This window comes from Corythoichthys intestinalis, chromosome 20 (assembly GCF_030265065.1).
Source record: "Corythoichthys intestinalis isolate RoL2023-P3 chromosome 20, ASM3026506v1, whole genome shotgun sequence".
Lineage (NCBI taxonomy): Eukaryota > Metazoa > Chordata > Actinopteri > Syngnathiformes > Syngnathidae > Corythoichthys > Corythoichthys intestinalis.
The window spans coordinates 2,167,317-2,188,065 of NC_080414.1; the positions used below are offsets into that span (position 1 = coordinate 2,167,317).

At 40.4% G+C, this 20,749-nt stretch overlaps 1 protein-coding gene across 2 annotated transcripts in view; it reads left to right on the plus strand.

Annotated features, from left to right (window-relative positions):
- The window catches only part of bmp6 (bone morphogenetic protein 6), a 70,484-nt gene that overhangs the window by 46,466 nt on the left and 3,269 nt on the right, over positions 1–20,749 (plus strand). For both annotated transcript variants that reach the window (XM_057824187.1, XM_057824186.1), the window contains 4 exons: positions 3,632–3,780; positions 3,906–4,103; positions 18,666–18,742; positions 20,624–20,734. In XM_057824187.1, coding sequence (XP_057680170.1) covers positions 3,632–3,780; positions 3,906–4,103; positions 18,666–18,742; positions 20,624–20,734 — 535 coding nt within the window. The remainder of the gene's footprint in view (positions 1–3,631; positions 3,781–3,905; positions 4,104–18,665; positions 18,743–20,623; positions 20,735–20,749) is intronic.

A 20,749-nucleotide genomic window follows, 5' to 3' on the forward strand; every position in this document is an offset into this window, starting at 1 on the left:
GAGTACTTGGTGAGTCACTCTTTAAACAATCATGTGGTTTTAATAGCTGATTGGACTTTCTTAAACATGTATAATCTACGTGACATGGTTAGTACTGACTGAGATTGATCACAGAATCGTTAGATAATCTGCCAAATGATTCCATGGTATTGAAACACTCCTTACACTTGTCGCTGGGACAGTGCAGTAAAGCTGTGTGTGCTAAAGCTGTTGGCCCTCTGGGGGCCCCTGCTGGCTGGGGGCCCTAGGCAATTGCCTGGTTTGCCTAATGGGACGTGACGCCTCTGTGTGGGAGAACCGTCCACGCGGACTCTAAAAGCCTGCGTGAAAGCACTTTGGAAATAACCGCTTAAATGGACTGGAATAATAAGGTCAACAGTCAACTGGCTCGTGCACTTGGCCACAGTAAATCTCCTTAACCAGCAACTACTGTTCAGTAATTTCACAATGTAAGCGTAGCTCCAAATCAACTAAACAAAGATACACATTTTAAATTTGAAGAAATCTCACAGCACACCAGCCATTCAAAAACAAGACAAAAAGTACACATTGAAATAATGAGATAACATTGACGTACTTTCAAAAGTAATTTGATTTTAATCCCATCATGCACGGCGTTAACCTTGTACTCCAGATTTCTAAACTTATTTAGCTATTTTTCTTTCTTTCTATTCTATGGGAGTCTTAAATATAAACTATACCAACTAAGCTTGAATGATCTTGAAAGCTCCCAAAATAATACAGCGCTATACAGGCCCTTTAATCTGCAAATATCTGGGAAAATAAAAGGCTTTACCTCTAGGCTGGAGAGTACAAACCGCCCATTGTAGGGGTAAAGGAATGCAGAAAATAAGTAGCTCCTGATACACGTAGAAACCCTTTGACTGCATGGACAAATAGACGATTGCCAGCATCTTTAGATGGACTTCCTAAATGTACATGTGGATCACTTTGAGCCTGAGAACGTTTTGGAACTGCACCCAATTTGCTTTTTTCACAAAGGATGTAGGTCACTACACATCCGCTGCCTTATTCTCAATCCCTGCTGCCTTGAAATCGCACACAACAGTGAGAAAGACACAGTGGACACTTCCAATAGAAGAGTAGGCCTATGAACAGGGAAAGGTTTGAAAGTTTAAAGGAGCAAGATGTAAGATTAGTGGACAAAAATGGTACTGCAACCAGGATCAAAATATTGAAGCATACAACCACCCCTTCCTTCCACTTTGGACTACCAGATAAGTAATGGAGAATCACGTTGTGTTATCATACCCATTTGAATTTTAATGACAAACTAGAAAAATACATTTCTGGAGAATTTTCATTGCTAGCTTGGCTGTGCTAGACTGTATACTTGTAGTACAAGTGCACACAAGTGTGCTGTACAAGACACGCAATACGTACACGTATTTATAGTGCAAGTTCACGCAAATACACATGATTGTATTACAGGTGCATGTTCAGTGGTACCTCAACATGCGATCTTTTCGACATTCGGCGAAAAATTTTACGCGCCATATGTTTCTACATCTGACGACATGCTCAAAATACGAAGATTTATGAGGGCACCGCAGTTTGTTTGTTTTTTGACTGCAAGACGGACAAACAGCCGATTTTCTTGCAGCAGGGCCGACAAAGAAAAGAGGTATTTGCCATGTTTGCAAAATGGATTTTTTCATGTGTCAAAATGGATTTTGCCATGTGGTTATTTTTTTGCCATGTGTCAAAATGGATTTTGCCATGTGTCAAAATGGATTTTGCCACATGATTTTGCAATGTGGCACTTTTTTTTGCAGCAAAATTGATTTTTCCATGTGACATTTTTTTACCATGTGGTAAAATGGGTTTTGCCATGTGGCATTTTTTTTGCCATGTATCATTATTTTGCCATGTGACATTTTTTTTGCCGTGTGTCAAAATGGATTTTGCCATGTGGCATTTTTTTGTCATGTGTCAAAATGGATTTTGCCATGTGGCATTTTTTTGCCATGTGCTAAAATGGATTTTGCCATGTGTCATTTTTGTTTTGTTTTGCCATTTGTCATTTTTTTGGCCATGTGTCAAAATGGATTTTGCCATGTGTCATTTTTTTGCCATGTGCTAAAATGGATTTTGCCATGTGTCATTTTTTTTTTTTTGCCATTTGTCATTTTTTTGGCCATGTGTCAAAATGGATTTTGCCATGTGTCATTTTTTTGCCATGTGCTAAAATGGATTTTGCCATGTGTCTTTTTTTTTTTTTTTTTTTTTTTGCCATTTGTCATTTTTTTGGCCATGTGTCAAAATGGATTTTGCCATGTGTCATTTTTTTGCCATGTGCTAAAATGGATTTTGCCATGTGTCATTTTTTTTTTTTTTGCCATTTGTCATTTTTTTGGCCATGTGTCAAAATGGATTTTGCCATGTGTCATTTTTTTGCCATGTGTCATTTTTTTTTTTTGCCATGGCAAAAAAAAAAATCACACATGGCAAAATCCATTTTATCACATGGCCAAAAAAATGACACATGGCAAAATCCATTTTGACACCTGGTAGTACAAGTACACAGATAAGTACACGTATTTGCAGTACAACTTACTAAGGCTGCAGCTATCGATGATGTTGTCATCGATTAATCTATCAATTAATTAGTTTGAATAATCGAGTCATTGGATTAGGAACATTTAAAGTGTTGCAGTATAAATTTAAGGAGATGTGACACAAAGGCTTGCTAAGATTGCACTTTCAAAAGAGCATTAAATGTGAATACAAAATAAAAATTCCTGATTGTTTTTTCAAAAGATGCAGGGTTGCACTTTCATTTCATAAGAGCAATAAATGCATTTAAAAATAAATTAAAATACCTGAGACGGTGTTAAAAAATAATAATAAATGAGGATTGAACTACAACAAAAGAACAATTGGCTTACTTGCATAGCAAAATTCCGCTAGCTTAAATGCAGTTTTTTTTTTTTCCACAATGCTCTTAACAAATCGTTCAAACACATTTTCCCACGAAACACTCCTAACTATACCTTTAAACAAAATTATGAATGCAAAAACACTTATAGTAGCTAAAAAAAAATTACAAGCTTATGTTAGTCTTAACAGGGAGCAGCTGGATCCAGCTATGTTAGAGGAGTTATGTCATTCATATTCACTATTGCCACGACAGGGCAGTGTGTCCACCCGAATCAATAAAACTAAATGCAAAGACTTTTAAAACAAACCGTTACAATACCACTTTAATTAAACAGATCCTTGAAGCAGCAAAATTGGATTCAAAGCTTTTTTCTAATCCAATTACTCGAGTTAATCGATTCATTGTTGCAGCCCTATTCATGACATTTTGGAATGTTCATGCTTAATATTTAATAGGTGGGGATCAACACGTTGCATTTATATTCAATAACATGGCATGTTTGCAGCAGTGTCAACAGACTCGAAAGTGTGTATTTCAACAATTTGGCATTTGGTTTCAGTAAATTTTTCTCTCTAAAACTCTAAATCCCACCTCTGATCAATAATCAGGTATAATTAAAATGTCCGAACTCCATTAAATCACATTTCGCTTATTTTTAAAGGCCAAATGTAACCCCTCCTCCTCTATCTCCAGCCACAATACCAAAACCCAAATTATGTTCTTACCCAGAGAGGCGGACCTGTTCCTGCTAGAGTCCCGCAGGCTATGGGCACTGGAAGAGGGTTGGCTGGAGTTTGACATCACAGCCTCTAGCAACCTGTGGGTGATGAGTCCTGTGCACAACCTTGGCCTGCAGATTAGCGTGGAGACCAGTAGTGGTAAGATATTGAACTAGCCACACCAGGCATTTCTGACTTTTGTACAGGTAAACTTTCCATCGATAAGTTGGAAAGTGTATCACAAAACATTTGCCAGTTTTGAATGATATTTTCTTCCAAAACAGGGCAAAGTATCAGTCCCAAAGACGCCGGGTTGGTCGGGCGGGACGGCGCTCTGGAGAAGCAGCCCTTCATGGTAGCGTTCTTCAAGGTCAGCGAGGTGCACATCCGCAGCTCCCGCTCGACTGGCGGCAAACGTCGCCAGCAGAACCGCAATCGATCCGCGCCAACGCAGGAGGCGTCCAGAGGGCCGAGCCAAGCAGGTCAGTCCGATGCCCGTTCCGTCGACTCGAGCGACCTCACCTCACCACATTGCATATAAAAACAATATACAACATCCTTACCCTGATTGATGGCAATGTTTTTTTTATGGTGAGGCACCAGCAATTTCTTTAGAATAGAAACCTTCCCAATATCTCTTAACTTATACAGTATACAATGATTTGAAAATCATGTTCAACCTATACTTCATTGAATACATTAGCACAAAGACAAGATACAGTGGTATGAAAAAGTATCTGAACCTTATGGACTTTCTCACAAATCTGCATAAAATCACCATCAAATGTGATCTGATCTTTGTCAAAATCACACATATGAAAAAACAGTGTCTCTTTTAACTAAAACAACCCAAACATTTACAGGTTTTCATATTTTAATGAGGATAGAATGCAAACAATGACAAAAGGGGAAAAATAAGTAAGTGAACCCTTTGCCTAAGAAGACTTAAAGAGCAATTGAAACCAATTTTTACCAAACATTTTAAGTCAGGTGAGTGCCCAATCAATGATGGGTGGTTCAAAGCTGCTCTGCCCACTATAAAACACACACCTGGTAAGAAATGTGTTGACGAGAATCATTGTCTGATGTGCAACTTGGCTCGGTCTAAAGAGCTGTCTGAAGACCTGCGATCAAGGATTGTTGATTTGTATAAAGCTGGAAAATGATACAAAACCATCTCTAAAAGTCTGGATGTTCATCAATTGACAGTCAGAGAAGTTGTCAACAAATGGAAAGCGTTTGGCACGGTTGCTTCTCTCCCAAGGATTAGCCGTCCACCAAAGATGACGCCAAGAGTTCAGCGCAGAATACTCAGAGAGGTAAAAAAAACAACCTAGAGTGTCTGCTAAAGACCTACAAAAATTACTTGCACAGTCCAATATCTATGTGCATTCATCAACTGCTGTATATGTAAAACTATGGCCAAGAATGGTGTTCATGGGAGGACTCCACGGAGGAAGCCATTGCTGTCTAAAAAAAACCATTGTCGCTTATTTAATGTTCGCAAAAAGGCACTTGGACACTCCACAGAAGTTTTGGCAAAATATTTTGTGGACTGATGAAACCAAAGTTTTGAAACCAAAGAATTGTTTGGGAGTAACACACAACATCATGTGTGGGGGAAGAGTGGCACCGCTCACCAACATCAACACCTCATCCCCACCCTGAAGCATGGTGGAGGGATCATCATGATTTGGGGCTGTTTTGCTACCTCAGGGCCTGGACAACTTACAAAATTAATGGAAGAATGAATTTAAAAGTTTTGCAGGAAAGCCTGAGCTAAAAACGAGGACTTCAACTTCAGGATGGTTTCAAAAGATCAAAATATACGTTCTGGAGTGGCCAAGTCAAAGTCCAGACTTGATTTGACTGGCATGATGGTGATTCATGCCAGACATCCCAGGAATCCGACTGAACTACAGCAGTTTTGTAGAGATTAGTCCTGATCCATGTGCCAGACTGATCTGCTGATACAGGAAGTGCCTGGTTGAAGTTATTACTGCCAAAGGGGGGGGGGGGCACAAAACACAAATGTGATGTTCACTTACTTCTTTTTTCCCCTTCTGTCATTGTTTGCATGCTATCCTCATTAAAATATGAAAACCTACAAACGTTTGGGTGGTTTGAGTTAAAGCAGACACTGCTTTTTCATCTGTCTGATTTTGACAAAGATTTCACATCACATTTCAGATCACATTTGATGGTCATTTTATGGAGGAATGTGAGAAATTCCAAAAAGTTTAGATACTTATTCATACCACTGTAGTTCATGTTCAAACTGATTGGCTTTGTTTTCGGCCCAGTTTTGGGAGCATTTACAGGTCACTTCCTGTTCTTTTTGAGTCACTACCTATTCATTTGGGTACATTCCTAGGTCAGTTCCTATTCAATAACCCCAAATTAATAGGAAGTGAGCTGTAAATTCTCCAAAATCAACGGGACATGACTGAAAGTTAACAGGAAATGACCTGAAATGCCCCTAAATGAACTCAATGGCTGTCATTGACGGCCATGCATGTCCAATCCGTGTGAGGTTCACTCGCTGCCACCCTCCCAGTTCAAACGGATTGGACAGCTACTAGTGATAAACTCAATTCAATGGCAAACAATGTTAAATTTACATTTGAATCTTGCAAATGGATTCTCCAGCACTTTGTCTAATGACAGAAAAACGGACGGACGGTGCCAAATACTGCAATGTAGATTTAAGAAATGCAGAGTTGGCTTCACGCGCACCTGCGGGACCGAGGAAGAACTAAATGATCTACCAGAACGAACGCACCGATCCGACAAAACTCCAAAGGTTTCACGCGAGTCGCATCTTCTTCAGCGTCCGTTTGGCTTTCTCTTGGCCGCAATTCCTCGTAAGCCGTCGGAGATGTTCCGGCTTTAGAATCTGCTTACCCGCGGCGTTTTCGCTCACTCCGTCAGTGTGGTTCCCATTGCACGGCTGTTGACACAAGAGGCTACGAGTGGAATTCCTCTAGTCTTTTTTTTGAGGCAGTAATCGCATCAGATGAAAGCTTTCAAAACAGAGAACAAAGACACATCGTTTGTTATGCCGCAGGACAGTTGTAGGACGGAACATATGTTCACTCTTGGCTATGGAATGATTTGTACTTGTCGCAACCTCGCAAAGGCATCAGTATACCGTAGATGATGTTGATAAAGCAGTTGAAGCTTTTCTGTCATCCCAGCTGTGTTTGAATGCCACTACATTGAAGACACCTGTAAAGCGTACCCGTCAAGTTTCGGATTTGAAAATCGGAGCTTTTCCAGCGCTCGCTGTGAGCTGTCCAAGCTCCAGTATCCCTTACATTTTAAGACAGGAGTTGAAGGTATGCATCCAGATTGAGGCGAAAGGTTTTACAATAACAGTGGAGGGTTATATTGAAAATATCTAAAATTGTAGCAAGCTATTAGTAATCAGTGTTATCATACCAATGCTGTGTTTCAATCAGAAACTACAAAATGCAATTTCTGGAGAAATTGCGTGGGTAGTTTTGCTGTGCTGGTCAGTATACTTGTAGTGCAAGTCCACGCAATTACAAGTACTTGTAGTGCAAGTACACTCGAGTGCACGTAATTTTAGTGCAAGTACACGCAAGTACACAGACTTGTAATGCAAGTCTGCGTACTTGTAGCGCAAGTGCACATATTTGTAGCTTAAGTATGCGTACTTGTAGTGCAAAAACACGCAAGTGCAGGTACTTGTAGTGCAAGTATTCGCAAGTATGCGTACTTGTAGCATAAGTACACGTACATTTAGTGAAAGTACACGCAAGTACGCATACATTTAATGCAAGTACACATAAGTGCGCATACTTGTAGTGCAAGTACATGCAAGTACGCGTACTTATAGTGCAAGTCCATGCAAGTACGCGTACTTGCAGTGTAAGTCCATGCAAGTACGCGTACTTGTAGCGCAAACCCACATACTTGTAGCACAAGTCCACATACTTGAAGTGCAAGTCCACGCAAGTGCACTTACTTGTAGTGCAAGTACACGCAATTGCAAGTACAAGTACTTGTAGTGCAAGTACACCCAAGTTCACATACTTGTAGTGCAAGTACACGTACTTGTAGCATAAGTCCGCCTACTTGTAGCGCAAGAACACAAACTGTACTTGTAGTGCAAGTCCACGCAATAGGGTGTACTCGTAGTGCAAGTGCACACAAGTAAACATACTCTTCGTGCAAGTACACACAAGTACACGTACTTGTAGTGCAAGTCCACGCAAGTATGCAAACTTGTAGTGTGAGTCCATGCAAGTACGCGCACTTGTAGTGCAAGTCCGCCTACTTGTAGCACCAGTATACCTACTTGTAGCGCAAGTACATGTACTTGTAGCTCAAGTACGCGTACTTGTAGTACAAGTGAACGCAAGTACGCGTACTTGTAGCTCAAGTCCATGTACTTGTAGTGCAAGTATGCAAGTGCATGTACTTGTAGCGCAAGTACGCGCAGTTGTAGCGTCAGTACACATACTTGTAGCTCAAGTAAACATACTTGTAGTGCAATTCCACGCAATTGCACGTACTCGTAGTGCAACGTACACGCAATTGCACGTACTCGTAGTGCAACGTACACGCAAGTGCACGTACTTGTAGTGCAAGTACACGCAAGTCATGCAAGTACACGTATATTTCATGAATCATTGAAGTGCAAATTTGACATATTGTTCCTTTAAGTCTATACCAAGATTTGTGTACTCATATAAAAGACACTCAAAGATTTATGGGTGATGAGGCTGCTATAACACTACTATTAAAACATCATAAAAGTAAAATTAATCCAATGAATCAAATGACAATCATACTGAGGCAATGCAGCATTAAATAGCAAATAAAATTCAACAATTTCCATAAAGATTTCAGAAACAGGATGACTTCATTCAAGTAACTTGATATTGAGTCTCCAGTTAACTCCCAGTTTGCATCAGAAGTGATGTAATACCATTTTCTCAGTTTAGAATCTGCTCTAACAGGTTGTTCGTTCTACTAATAAAGCGCGCTCTGGCGAACTGAACTTTTCATAACCCGAAACTTCAAAAACCCTCTCTGCCTTGCCACTCGGGACAGCGGCGAAGGTAAATATTTAGATCCGAAACAGGAAGCGGGAAGCCCACCCTCTCCTGCGTGATTGCATAGCATCTGCGGGATAGTTCGGGGCGGGCCGATATCAAATACAGAATGACTTACGCCAAATCGCGGTAACATCACGGGAAACGAACAAGACGTGAATATGTTTACCCAAGCTGTCAAATAACATTTGAAGAATAAAAATGAAGGGTTGCAGTGTATGTTGCATTTGCTTCTTGAAATCATAATTGACTCTAAAGCTTTTCTTGAGTCTAAAACATCATCTCAGACACCAAAAGGATGTTCTCAAGCATATTTTCCCATCCGTGTTCCGTCCGAGGAGTTTTCTCATTTTCATAATTTCATAAATGTTTTCCAGATGACACAAGCGTGTACTTCAAATGTCTGCCAAGCAAATTTCTGCAGCATTAGTTTCAGACATCATTATGCGTGTGATAAATTATATCGGGGCGCACTTGCCAAAGCAGACAATCTGCAGTCCAGTCACTCGTTTGCTTGCCTTCGCGTTGACATTTCGTGACTGTTTTGAGCCACCGCGTGCTTCGGCACAGCAGCCATTTTTCACATAGCGTAGACACGAGGAGCTATTCACAAACACGCACGCAGCGATCTAACGCCGGATTTCTGTTGAAAAAGTACGAAAGCTGTATTGTCTCAGGAGTGATTTTTTTGAGGATTCAAGGTAATTATTATATTTGTCGTACCATGCATGCATTTTGAATCGTTACGAAAATCAATGGGAGAAATTAGCCGCTACTGCATTGGCATCATAGTTCGCAATATTTATGTAAAATAAATGCTAACTGCATGTTTTTTTTTTTTTTTTTTTGCTTTTAACCAAGAATCGAGACTGTTTTACGTCCATATCTGTAAAGAATTTGGGTTTTAAGCATTTATACACGAGAATTTTCACCGGAAAAGCTCTGTCACAAACAGGCTAGCTTGTACTTGGACATATATACGTAAAATAAACGCTAACTGCACAGTTTTTTTTTTTTGGTTTTAACTAGGGCTGTCAAAATTATCGCGTTAACAGGCAGTAATTCATTTTTTAAATTAATCACGTTAAAATATTTGACGCAATTAACGCACATGCCCCGCTCAAACAGACTAAAATGACAGTACAGTGTAATGTCTGCTTGTTACTTGTTTTTTTTGGTGTTTGGCGCCCTCTGCTGGCGTTTGGGTCCAACTGATTTTATGGGTTAGTACCATGAGTGAGCATGTTGTAATTATTGACATCAACAATGGCGAGATACTAGTTAATTTTTTTATTTAAAATTTTACAAATTTTAATAAAACGAAAACAATAAGAGGGGTTTTAATATAACATTTCTATAACTGTACTAACATTTATCTTTTAAGAACTACAAGTCTTTCTATCCATGGATCGCTTTAAGAGAATGTTAATAATGTTAATGCCATCTTGTTGATTTATTGTTATAATAAACAAATACAGTACTTATGTACCATATGTTGAATGTATATATCAGTCTTGTGTCTTATCTTTTCATTCAAACAATAATTTACAGAAAAATATGGCATATTTTATAGATGGTTTCAATTGCGATTAATTAATTTTTAAGCTGTAATTAACTCGATTAAATTTTTTTATCGTTTGACAGCCCTACTTTTAACCAAGAATCGAGACTAAGTCCATATCTACAAAGAATTCAGGGATTTAGGCATTTATTCAAAAGAATTTTGACCAGAAAAGCTCTGTTTACATCAGGCGGCCGTTAGCTACATTTACTAACAGACTAGCATTGTACTTTGACATAGTCACGTAAAATAAATGGTAACGGCATGTTTTTTTTTTTTTTTTTTTTTTTTTTTTTAAATTTCAACCAAGAATCGAGATTGTTTTACGTCCATATCTATGAAGAATTCGGGGTTTTAAGCATTTATTCACAGAATTTTCACCGGAAAAGCTCTGTCAGGCGGCCGCTAGCTACATTCAGTAACAGACTAACATTGTACTTCGACATATTTACGTAAAATAAACGCTAACTGCACTTTTTTTTTTTTGTGCTTTTAACCAAGAATCAAGACTATTTTACGTCCATATCTATAAAGAATTCGGTGATTTAAGCATTTATTCACAAGAATTTTCAGTTAAAAAAGCTCTTGGTTTGTGATTCCTCTCGGTCAGCTTTGACGCCCTCGACAACAATGCAGGCCCCTCGGCTAGAAATCCGAGCAGTTCTTGAACGCGACCCGAGCAATATCTTGATGTCCCGATTCTTGGTTAAAAGCCAAAAAACTGTGTAGTCAGCGTTTATTTTACGTAAATATGTTGACGTACAATGCTAGTCTTATAGTAAATGTAGCTAGCTGGCACCTGATGTAAACAGAGGACAGTGCTTTTCCAGTGAAAATTCTTGTGAATAAATGCTTAAATCCCTGAATTCTTCATAGATATGGACGTAAAACAGTCTCGATTCTTGGTTAAAAGTAAAAAAAAAACGTGCAGTTAGCGTTTATTTAATGTAAATATGTCGAAGTACAATGCTAGTCTGTTACTGAATGTAGCTAGCGGCTGCCTGATGTAAACAGAACTTTTCCGGTGAAAATTCTTGTGAATAAATGCTTAAATCCCTGAATCCTTAATAGATATAGACGTAAAACAGTCTCGATTCTTGGTTAAAAGCAAAAAAAAAAAACGTGCAGTTAGCATTTTACGTAAGTATGGCGAAGTATGATGCCAATGCAGTAGCGGCTAATTTCTCCGAATAATTTTTTTCACGTTTCATAATGCATGCATGGTGCGAAAAATACAATAATTATCTTGAATCCTCGAACAAATCACTCCTGAGACAATCCTTCCTGTTTGTATGCGGAACAGCTTTCGTACTTTTTCAACAGAAATCCGGCGTTAGATCGGTGCATGCGTGTTTGTGAATAGCTCCTCTCGATGTGGCCGGCCCCCTACTTGAAGGTGAGGCGCAGTGCATGATTGATTTCAGCTGTCAATACATTATGAAGTCTATGACACCATTTTAGCAATTTTTAATCAAAATGAGGGGGCTGTTTGACCTCAGATTGATCTGTTAAAGAATCGTAAATATTTCAAAAACAAACAAAAGTTTTGGCAGCACAAACAGACACAAAAGTAGCACAAACAATTGATTTTTATATAAATTTGTGTCTGATGGAGGTGAATAACCATCCTTTGAATGGTCCATGAGTGTGTGTGTGCACCATGTCTTAAGAACAATGCAACACCTTTGAGCGTCATTAAGGTTTTTTTTTTTTTTTTAGGGCGTAGGCAGGTAATGGGCTGTGGGGGGGAATTTAACAACCATCCACAGAAGGAATATCACATCCCAGCAGACTACGGGTGGCCTGTAATTAAGCCTAGCTAGTCATTAGCCGCGCAGCTAAAAGACTGACCACGCTAACGGTATCGCTTAAAGAATTATAATAACACAGCACTGGGCCAGCTGTGTTTTTTCATGTCTTTCTCGCTCTCCTCCTACTCCTCGTTTTCCCCGCCCGATCTCCTTTTGTTTACCGTTGGAGTAATTAGATGAGGCAGAGCTCCATCGTAGGGTTTAATAACCTCTGTGATGAAAGACAGGAAGCGAGATAAACTCGCAGGGAGGAGTGAGACAACATCGGAACGTCAAAGATGGCGTTTTCCTTTCAACCGCGGGCCTAGACGCACGCGTAATTGCCACTGTCAAGGCCGCAATCTTTTTCGCGCTTCCAAATGACTTCTGATTGACGACATAACACCCTAGCTCCGGAAGTCGGAATTGGCACGGTTTGATTTGTGTGTTTTTGGAACGACGTGCTAAAAAGTTATGGAGTTTTCCTCCTTACAGAAGGTGCTAGAGTTATATTTTTCTGGCTCCGTGAATGGCGGGGAACGTTGTAAAGAGCTGATAGGTGCTAAAAGGACTCATCGGGAGGAGCAGAGGTGGGTAGTAAGGAGTTACATTTACCCGAATAACTTTTTTGAGAAAAATGTACTTCTCAGAGTAGTTTTACCACACAATACTTTTTACTTTTACTTGAACAGATTATTCTACTACTGCTACTACTCTTACTTCGCTAGTTTGGGCTACACTAGAGTTGTTACATTTTTCTTTATTCTACATATTGACTTTATATTTAACGATGGCTGTCAAAATGATCGCGTTAACGGGCGGTATTTAATTTTTAAAATTAATCACGTTAAAATATTTGACGCAATTAACGCACATGCCCGGCTCAGATTAAAATGTCAGCGCTTGTTACTTGTTTTTTGTTGTTTGGCGCTCTCTGCTGGTGCTTGGGTCCAAATGATTTTATGTGTTTGGGGAGTCAGCATGGTGTAATGACATCAACAATGGCGAGCTACTAGTTTATTTTTTGATTGAAAATTTTACAAATTTTAATAAAACGAAAACATTAAGAGGGGTTTTAATATAAAATTTCTAACTTGTACTAACATTTATCTTTTAAGAACTACAAGTTTTTCTATCCATGGATCGCTTTAAGAGAATGTTAATAATGTTAATGCCATCTTGATTTAGTGTTATAATAAACAAATACAGTATTTATGTACTGTATGTTGAATGTATATATCCGTCTTGTGTCTTATCTTTTCGTTCCAACAATAATTTACAGAAAAATATGGCATATTTTAGAGATGGTGTGAATTGGGATTAATTACGATTAATAATTTTTAAGCTGTAATTAACTCGATTAAAATTTAAAATTGTTTGACAGCCCTATATTTAACGTGTTTCACCAATCGCAACTGAAATGTCGCAACAATAAACACATGACTCCATTATACCATTCAGAGGTAATGATGTTTTTTCTCCACTAGAGGGCACTTTGGACAGGTAATAGGTCATAGTCTTCTGGTCTAAGTTCTCTAAATTTGATGAGAAAAATAAATAATTTGTTATTGACTGAAGTCTAGCCTGTGCCTCTTGACTAATCCGAGTAGAGATTTGTGTACTCTGCCCTCTAGTTGTTGGCCGCCATTACTGGGTTGTTTGCTCACCTATAAACCCCAGCGTCAGTTAATTTTGAAGGAATCTGACCTTCTAGCCAGACTGCCGGATTCGTGCCAGCAAAACCGCCGGACCCGCACGTGCTCAGCTCCAACGAACCAAGCTGGCGAGACTTGGACAATCCGGCCAGAAGGCCAAACTCACCGTACCGTACCGTACCATAATCTTCCGCTTGCTCCGAGGTCAGGTCACGGGGACAGCAGTTTCAGCAGGGAAGCCCAGACTTCCCTCTCCCCAGCCACTTCAACTAGCTATGGACTGAGGGCGTGATGTTTGAAGCACGAAGTAGCGAGGGATCACTGTAACGCTTCTGTTACTTGAGTAAGGTTTTTAGCTTCTCTACCCACCTCTGAGTAGGTGTAATATGTAAGATTGTTGGCCAAAAATGGTACTGCAACCTGGATGAAAATATTGAAGTGCACAACATTCCTTTGAACTGCCAGATAACTGCTTCTTAATGGAGTATTAAGCTGCGTTATCATACTTGTATTACTTTTATTAACTGGATTTTCTTACTTGATTCAATACAAGCACGAGTTTATTAGCTTAGCAAAACAAGGACTTTATGCAGGTAGTCGAGAGTCCAGGAAGTCCCCAGACCTGTTGTAAAAATAGTCCCCCGTCTTTAATGCTCATATTAGTGGGCCTTTTGCTGCGCTTTTATTCCTTAATAGTTTTTTTTTTTTTACTGTTTGAGACCACAAGTAAAAAAACTGCTCCAAATTTGCCTTCTTAAAGTTACAGTTGCTAATATTATATTCCCATTTTTAAAGTTTCTTTCCACCTCTGCTCTCAGTTAGGTAAAGGAAAAAGGAATGAATGGAGGGCTCATGGGAGCCAGAGCTCAGCAGTAGCCGCTTGGCGTTAAATTTTTACTGGCAGGAAGGGGCGATGGGAGTATTTATGGGCGCCTTTACACTCAATGAAAGCGTACTGTAAATATCCACGTTACTTCTCTTAAAGAGACGTGTACATTGTCTACAGCTGCTGCCATTTACATTTTACTGTAAATGCACACATAAACCAGAATATTATTTTTTACTTTTATTAAAAAGTTGATCTTTTGAACACCAAACAAGGCGACCCAAACAATTTCTCCAGAAATTATATTTTCTAGTTATAGTTATGTAATTACATGTGGCTTGTGAGCAAGTTGGAATATTAATCGATACTGTCATTTCTGGAGTATGGTATGCGTTTTTAAAGTACACTGGTACCTTTACTTATCAAATTAAGTGGTTCTGGAACAGAGCCAGGAGGTATACCGAAAATTTACCGTTACCGAAATGGTTCACGATGACCGATGTAATTTTGATCATGTCGGTAAATTCAGTTTTTAAATAGTTTTTTTCAGCTTGACTATGTGTTGTTCGACTACGCTGACTACCAAATCACATAATTTGGACATCAAAAATTCCGGGACGGTGAGGGGCATTAAAGTTGTATACAGAATTTGGGAAAAATTACGGTTCCCCGGAAATTTGCCAAAAACTTTCCCAATCATTTTTAATGGGATGCAACGTTCAAATTTCCCATTCACTTCCAATGGAATTTACATTGGATTGATGCCATTGATGGCCAAAAAAGGTCGAATCTATTGGTGCCATGTACTTGGATTTCATTGACGCATATGTAAGTCGATGCCATTGGCGGCCATGGACGTCCAAATTTCCCATTCATTTTGAATGGCAAAAAAAAAAACAAAAAAAACAAATGTCCACAAATCAACAGGAAATGAACAGATATCAATAGAACGTGTCCCCCAAATGTTCTCGATTCCATTGACGCATATGGATGTCGATGGCATTGACGGCCATGGACGTCCTAATTTCCCAATCATTTCCAATGGCATTAACATTGCATTGAGGCCAATTTAGACAAATGCCATTGACGGCCATGTGTATCAATTCGATTGATGCCAATGTACTTGGATTCCGTTGACACATATGGATGTCAGTGCCATTGACGGCCATGGACGTCCAAATTTCCCATTCATTTTCAATAGCAAAAAAAAACAAAAACAAATGTCCCCAAATCAACAGGAAATGAACAGATATCAAGACGACGTGTCCCCCAAATTTTCCCGATTCCATTGACACATATGGATGTCGATGGCATCGACGGCCATGGACGTCCTAATTTCCCAATCATTTCCAATGACATTAACATTGCATTGAGTCCAATTTAGACAAATGCCATTGACAGCCATGTATATCAATTCGATTGATGCCAATGTACTTGGATTCCGTTGACACATATGGATGTCAATGCCATTGACGGCCATGGACGTCCAAATTTCCCATTCATTTTTCAATTGCATTTACTTTGTTTACTGCCATTGACGGCAATGTTTGTTGATTCTATTGATGCCAATGTACTTGGATTCCATTGACGCAAATGTAAGTCGATGCCATTGACGGCCATGGACATCCAAATTTCCCATTCCTTTTCAATGGCAAAAAAACATGTCCCCAAATCAATAGGAAATGACCAGATATCAATAGGACGTGTCCCCCAAATATCCCCAAATGACCTGATATGACTAGGACACGGCCCCCAAATGTCCCCAAATGACCTGATATGACCAGGACACAACCCCCAGATGTCCCCAAATGACCTGATATGACCAGTACTAGCCCCCCCCCCAAATTTCCCAAATGACCTGATATGATCAGGACTAGCCCCCAAATGTCCTGATATGACCAGCACGGCCCCCAAATGTCCCCAAATGACCTTATATGACCAGGACATGTTCGCCAAATGTCCCAAAATCAACAGGTGGTGACCTGTTATGACCAGGACGTGACCCCCAAATGTCCTGATATGACCAGGACACGGCCCCCAAACGTTCCCAAATGACCTGATATGACCAGGACACAACCCCCCAAAGGTCCCCAAATGATCTGACCAGCACACGCCCCGCTAATGTCCCCAAATGACCTGATATTTCTAGGACACGCCCCCCAAATGTCCCCAAATGACCTGATATGACCAGGACACGCCCCCAAACGTCCCCAAATGATGTTATATGACCAGGACATGTCCCTCAAATGTCCCTAAATCAACAGGAAGTGACCTGTTATGACCAGGACGTGACCCCCAAATGTCCCCAGATCAATAGGAAGCGACCTGATATTGTCCCCGAAATGTCCCCAAACCAACCTGGGCGGGTATCTCCACCCAGCAAAGCCTCAGAGTAATTTCTCCACAAAATTGCAGTTTCTAGTTTTCCCATGTCTTCCTCCTTTAACACACCCAACTCAAATAACTAGGATCGCTTGCTGATGAGCTGATCATTCGATTCAGGTGTGTTCAAGGAGGGAAACATGGAAAACAAACTGGATAGGGGCTCTCGAGGACCAGTTTGATACCCCTGCTTTAATCTGTAACAAGATCTCTTATTTTTTTATTTCTATTTGACGCAAACAGCATTACTCTAGCAAATGGATATTAGAAAGTTATTTGCTCACAGCAAGGAGGAATAAGAGAGGTAAGGTAGGTAACCCACCAAGGCAACATTTAGGTCACAGCTTACCTGTTGAGAAACACTAATTAATTGCATAACAGTGATATATCCGCGTTTCTGTCTAGACAAAGTAGAGCAGCAGAGTGCAGGAAGAGGTGAAGGAGAGATGGAAGTTGAGTCGCATGAGCAGAGGTGACTATCAACAAGGCATAATTTTGATTCTGAATACTGAAAAACAAAAAACTTTTTTACAGAAACTTGTATTTTAGTTTGATTATATATCGTTAAAAGCAGTATTTTTGACTTAGTAGGATAGATACGTGCTTTTAGGTAAGTGAAAACTGAATTTTTTTTTGCTCGTTCGCCAGTATCCCAGTATTATATATTATGTCTAGTGATGCCCTTGATGTGCCATAAGCACAGTGCATTATGTCCTTATGCAGTAGGAAACGGCAGCTCACACTGGCATGTTATTTAAATCTTCCTCTTTTAACGTAATGTGTGAACCACTCCCACAAACGTAACCTCAAGTTCACATCAGGCCAGGTTTGCTCTGCTCTTAAATGATTCATGTTTATAGCTTTTACATAACAAACATTAACGGGCACTTTATCTTAAACAACTGTATTTTTCGTCACTTTGCACATTACAGAACAAGTGTTAATTCAGCGCAGACTTTCAAATAAACATCCAGCAAGCGCCGCTTCCTATCAGAGAGGAAGCAGCTCAGGAACAGACAGGGAACGCCTGAACATACCAATTGATTGGTCAAGATCGTGTAGCAGCTCAACCATACTTAACGAAAACATGTTTGATACAGGACGCGTGGGTTTGTTTGTCCATTGCTGTTGACGAGTGTCCAGTTGGTGACAAATGCCAATGTCTGTTGTCACATTTCTGCACAGCAAGACTTGCAAAACAGAAACTGCCTGTGGCCTCGCAGACCTTGAACACATTGCGGCGGTGGTTTCTTAGCCACACCTTTTTGGTTCGACATCCTACCCCTCTGTGGATGCGGTGGCAAGACCAAGTGCAGTGCCGCGTTCATCCTGCCTTTGTCTCCAAAGGAGCGCCGCAGGAAATAAAGCGTCTCAGTGAAAGCGAGAGACGGCGTCAGTGGAAAGTCGGCGTCGCCGTCCTGACTTCAGCGCGGTGACGCACGCCAGCAATGACCTCCTCGACTCAGAAATACCTGCGCGCCCTGCCCTCGCCGAGCGGCCGCACGATCATTAAGAGCAAACCGCAGGGCTGCGGGAGGAGGTGTCGGCTAAGCCATTTTTGGTGGCGCGGTGCGTGTCACCTCTTGTACTCGAGCCAGTGCAAAATCTGAATGCTGATGAATTCAATTGCGTGCGGCCTTTGCGAATGTGCGCCCCAGTGGGTACTGTAAGCTTATTGGGCCTTAGCGCTGGTTTACGCCCCACACCCAAAATGCATCGTTAATTTCAGTTTTTTTTTTCTCACAGACTACAATGGCAGCGATCAGAAGACGGCCTGCAGAAGACACGAGCTCTACGTTAGCTTTCGAGAACTCGGCTGGCAGGTATTGAACACACGCGCCACACTTCTAAGCTGATATTGTCTTGTCTAGTCAACAAAAATGAAAAATAAACATTACAGTGGAATCAGACAAGTTGAAAACTGGACACATGGCAAGCAATACAGGGCATAGTCTGATTTTTTTTGCCTGAAGTCAGGTTAGCGTACCTGAATCTGTAAAACTTATTTTTGGTCGGTGAAGGAATCTGAACTTTTGCCGGAATCACGCCAGCCGAACTGCCGGACCCGCGCTGGCACAGCTCCAACGACCCGGGCTGACGAGACTCCGACAACCCGGCCGAAAGGCCAAACTCCGCGCATTTACCTTAGTCTTAACCCCTTGTACTGACTCCATTTTGAAAGCTGGAAAAAGACTTCCAAGCACAAGTTGACAATTTATTCAGGTTGACAGCGATCATACAGCAAAGAAGGGACCCAGGTGAGGATTCAGGGTCACCATATCACAAGTCAACAAAAGATTCCTGAGAAAAAAATGACATAAACCTATATATATATATAATAGGGCTGTCAAACAATTAAAATTTTTAATCGAGTTATTTACAGCTTAAAAATTAATTCATCGTAAGTAATCACAATTCAAACCCTCTATAAAATATGCCATATTTTTCTGTAAATTATTGTTGGAACAGAAAGATATGACACAAGACAGAAATATACATTCAACATACAGTACATAAGTATTGTATTTGTTTAATCAACAAGATGGCATTAACATTATTAACATTCTCTTAAAGCGATCCATGGATAGAAAGGCTTGTAGTTCTTAAAAGATAAATGTTAGTACAAGTTATAGAAATTTTATATTAAAACCCCTCGTAATGTTTTCGTTTTATTAAAATTTGTAAAATTTTCAATCAAAAATAAACTAGTAGCTCGCCATTGTTGATGTCAATAATTACACCATGCTCCCTCATGGTACTAACCCATAAAATCAGTTGGACCCAAATGCCAGCAGAGGGCGCCAAACACCAAAAAACAAGTAACACGCAGACATTACGATGTATTGTCATTTTAGTCTGTTTTAGCGGGGCATGTGTGTTAATTGCGTCAAATATTTTAACGTGATTAATTTAAAATATTAATTACCGCCCGTTAACGCGATAATTTTGACAGCCCTAAAATATATACATATATATATATATATATATAAAATCATCGTCTCGCACACCCGGGCGGTATGGTCCCTCCTTTTAAGCTCGGGTCCTCTATCAGAGGCCTGGGAGCTTCAGGGTTCTGCGCAGGATCTTAGCTGTCCCTGGGATTGCGCTCTTCTGAATGGAGATGTCGAACGTTGTTCCTGGTATCTGTTGGAGCCATGCACCCAGCTTGGGTAGTGGTAATATCGCTGACTTTGGTGCGGGAGGTTGGGGTTTCGAATCCCGGCCAGGGCATGATGATATCCAGGTGGGTCCTTAGGCAAGGCCCTTCATGGCATATATATGCCTATACCTCAGAATGAGCGGAACAATCAATGATAGAGTCATACCAGGTTAACAAGATTCGCGTCAGGTGCTGGGGGACCAGCACAACCTGATGTGAAGTGGGCTACTGGAACAAGACACAGATGGAGCAGGACGGATATATATAGCTCCTATTAATGTGGGCGGCCCCCTACTTGAAGGTGAGGCGCAGTGCATGACCGATCTGACGTCTATAGCTATATAATGTTTACAGCAATTGGCTAACTTGCATTGCAGAAGTCCACAATCTTAAAGGCCAAAAGGTTAGCAAACTCGTCCCGTATTTTTGGTACCGATAAACCATGGAAAACTGGAGACATTGTCCTTTTAATTTGACTGAACAAAATGTTTATGCGTTCATGTGTGCTGTCGTCATTTTTACAGCAGTGTTTCATATGTTTTAGGACTGGATCATTGCTCCGGAAGGCTACGCCGCCAATTATTGCGACGGCGAGTGTTCCTTCCCCCTCAACGCTCACATGAATGCCACCAACCACGCCATTGTACAGACTCTGGTACGATCCGCTCAC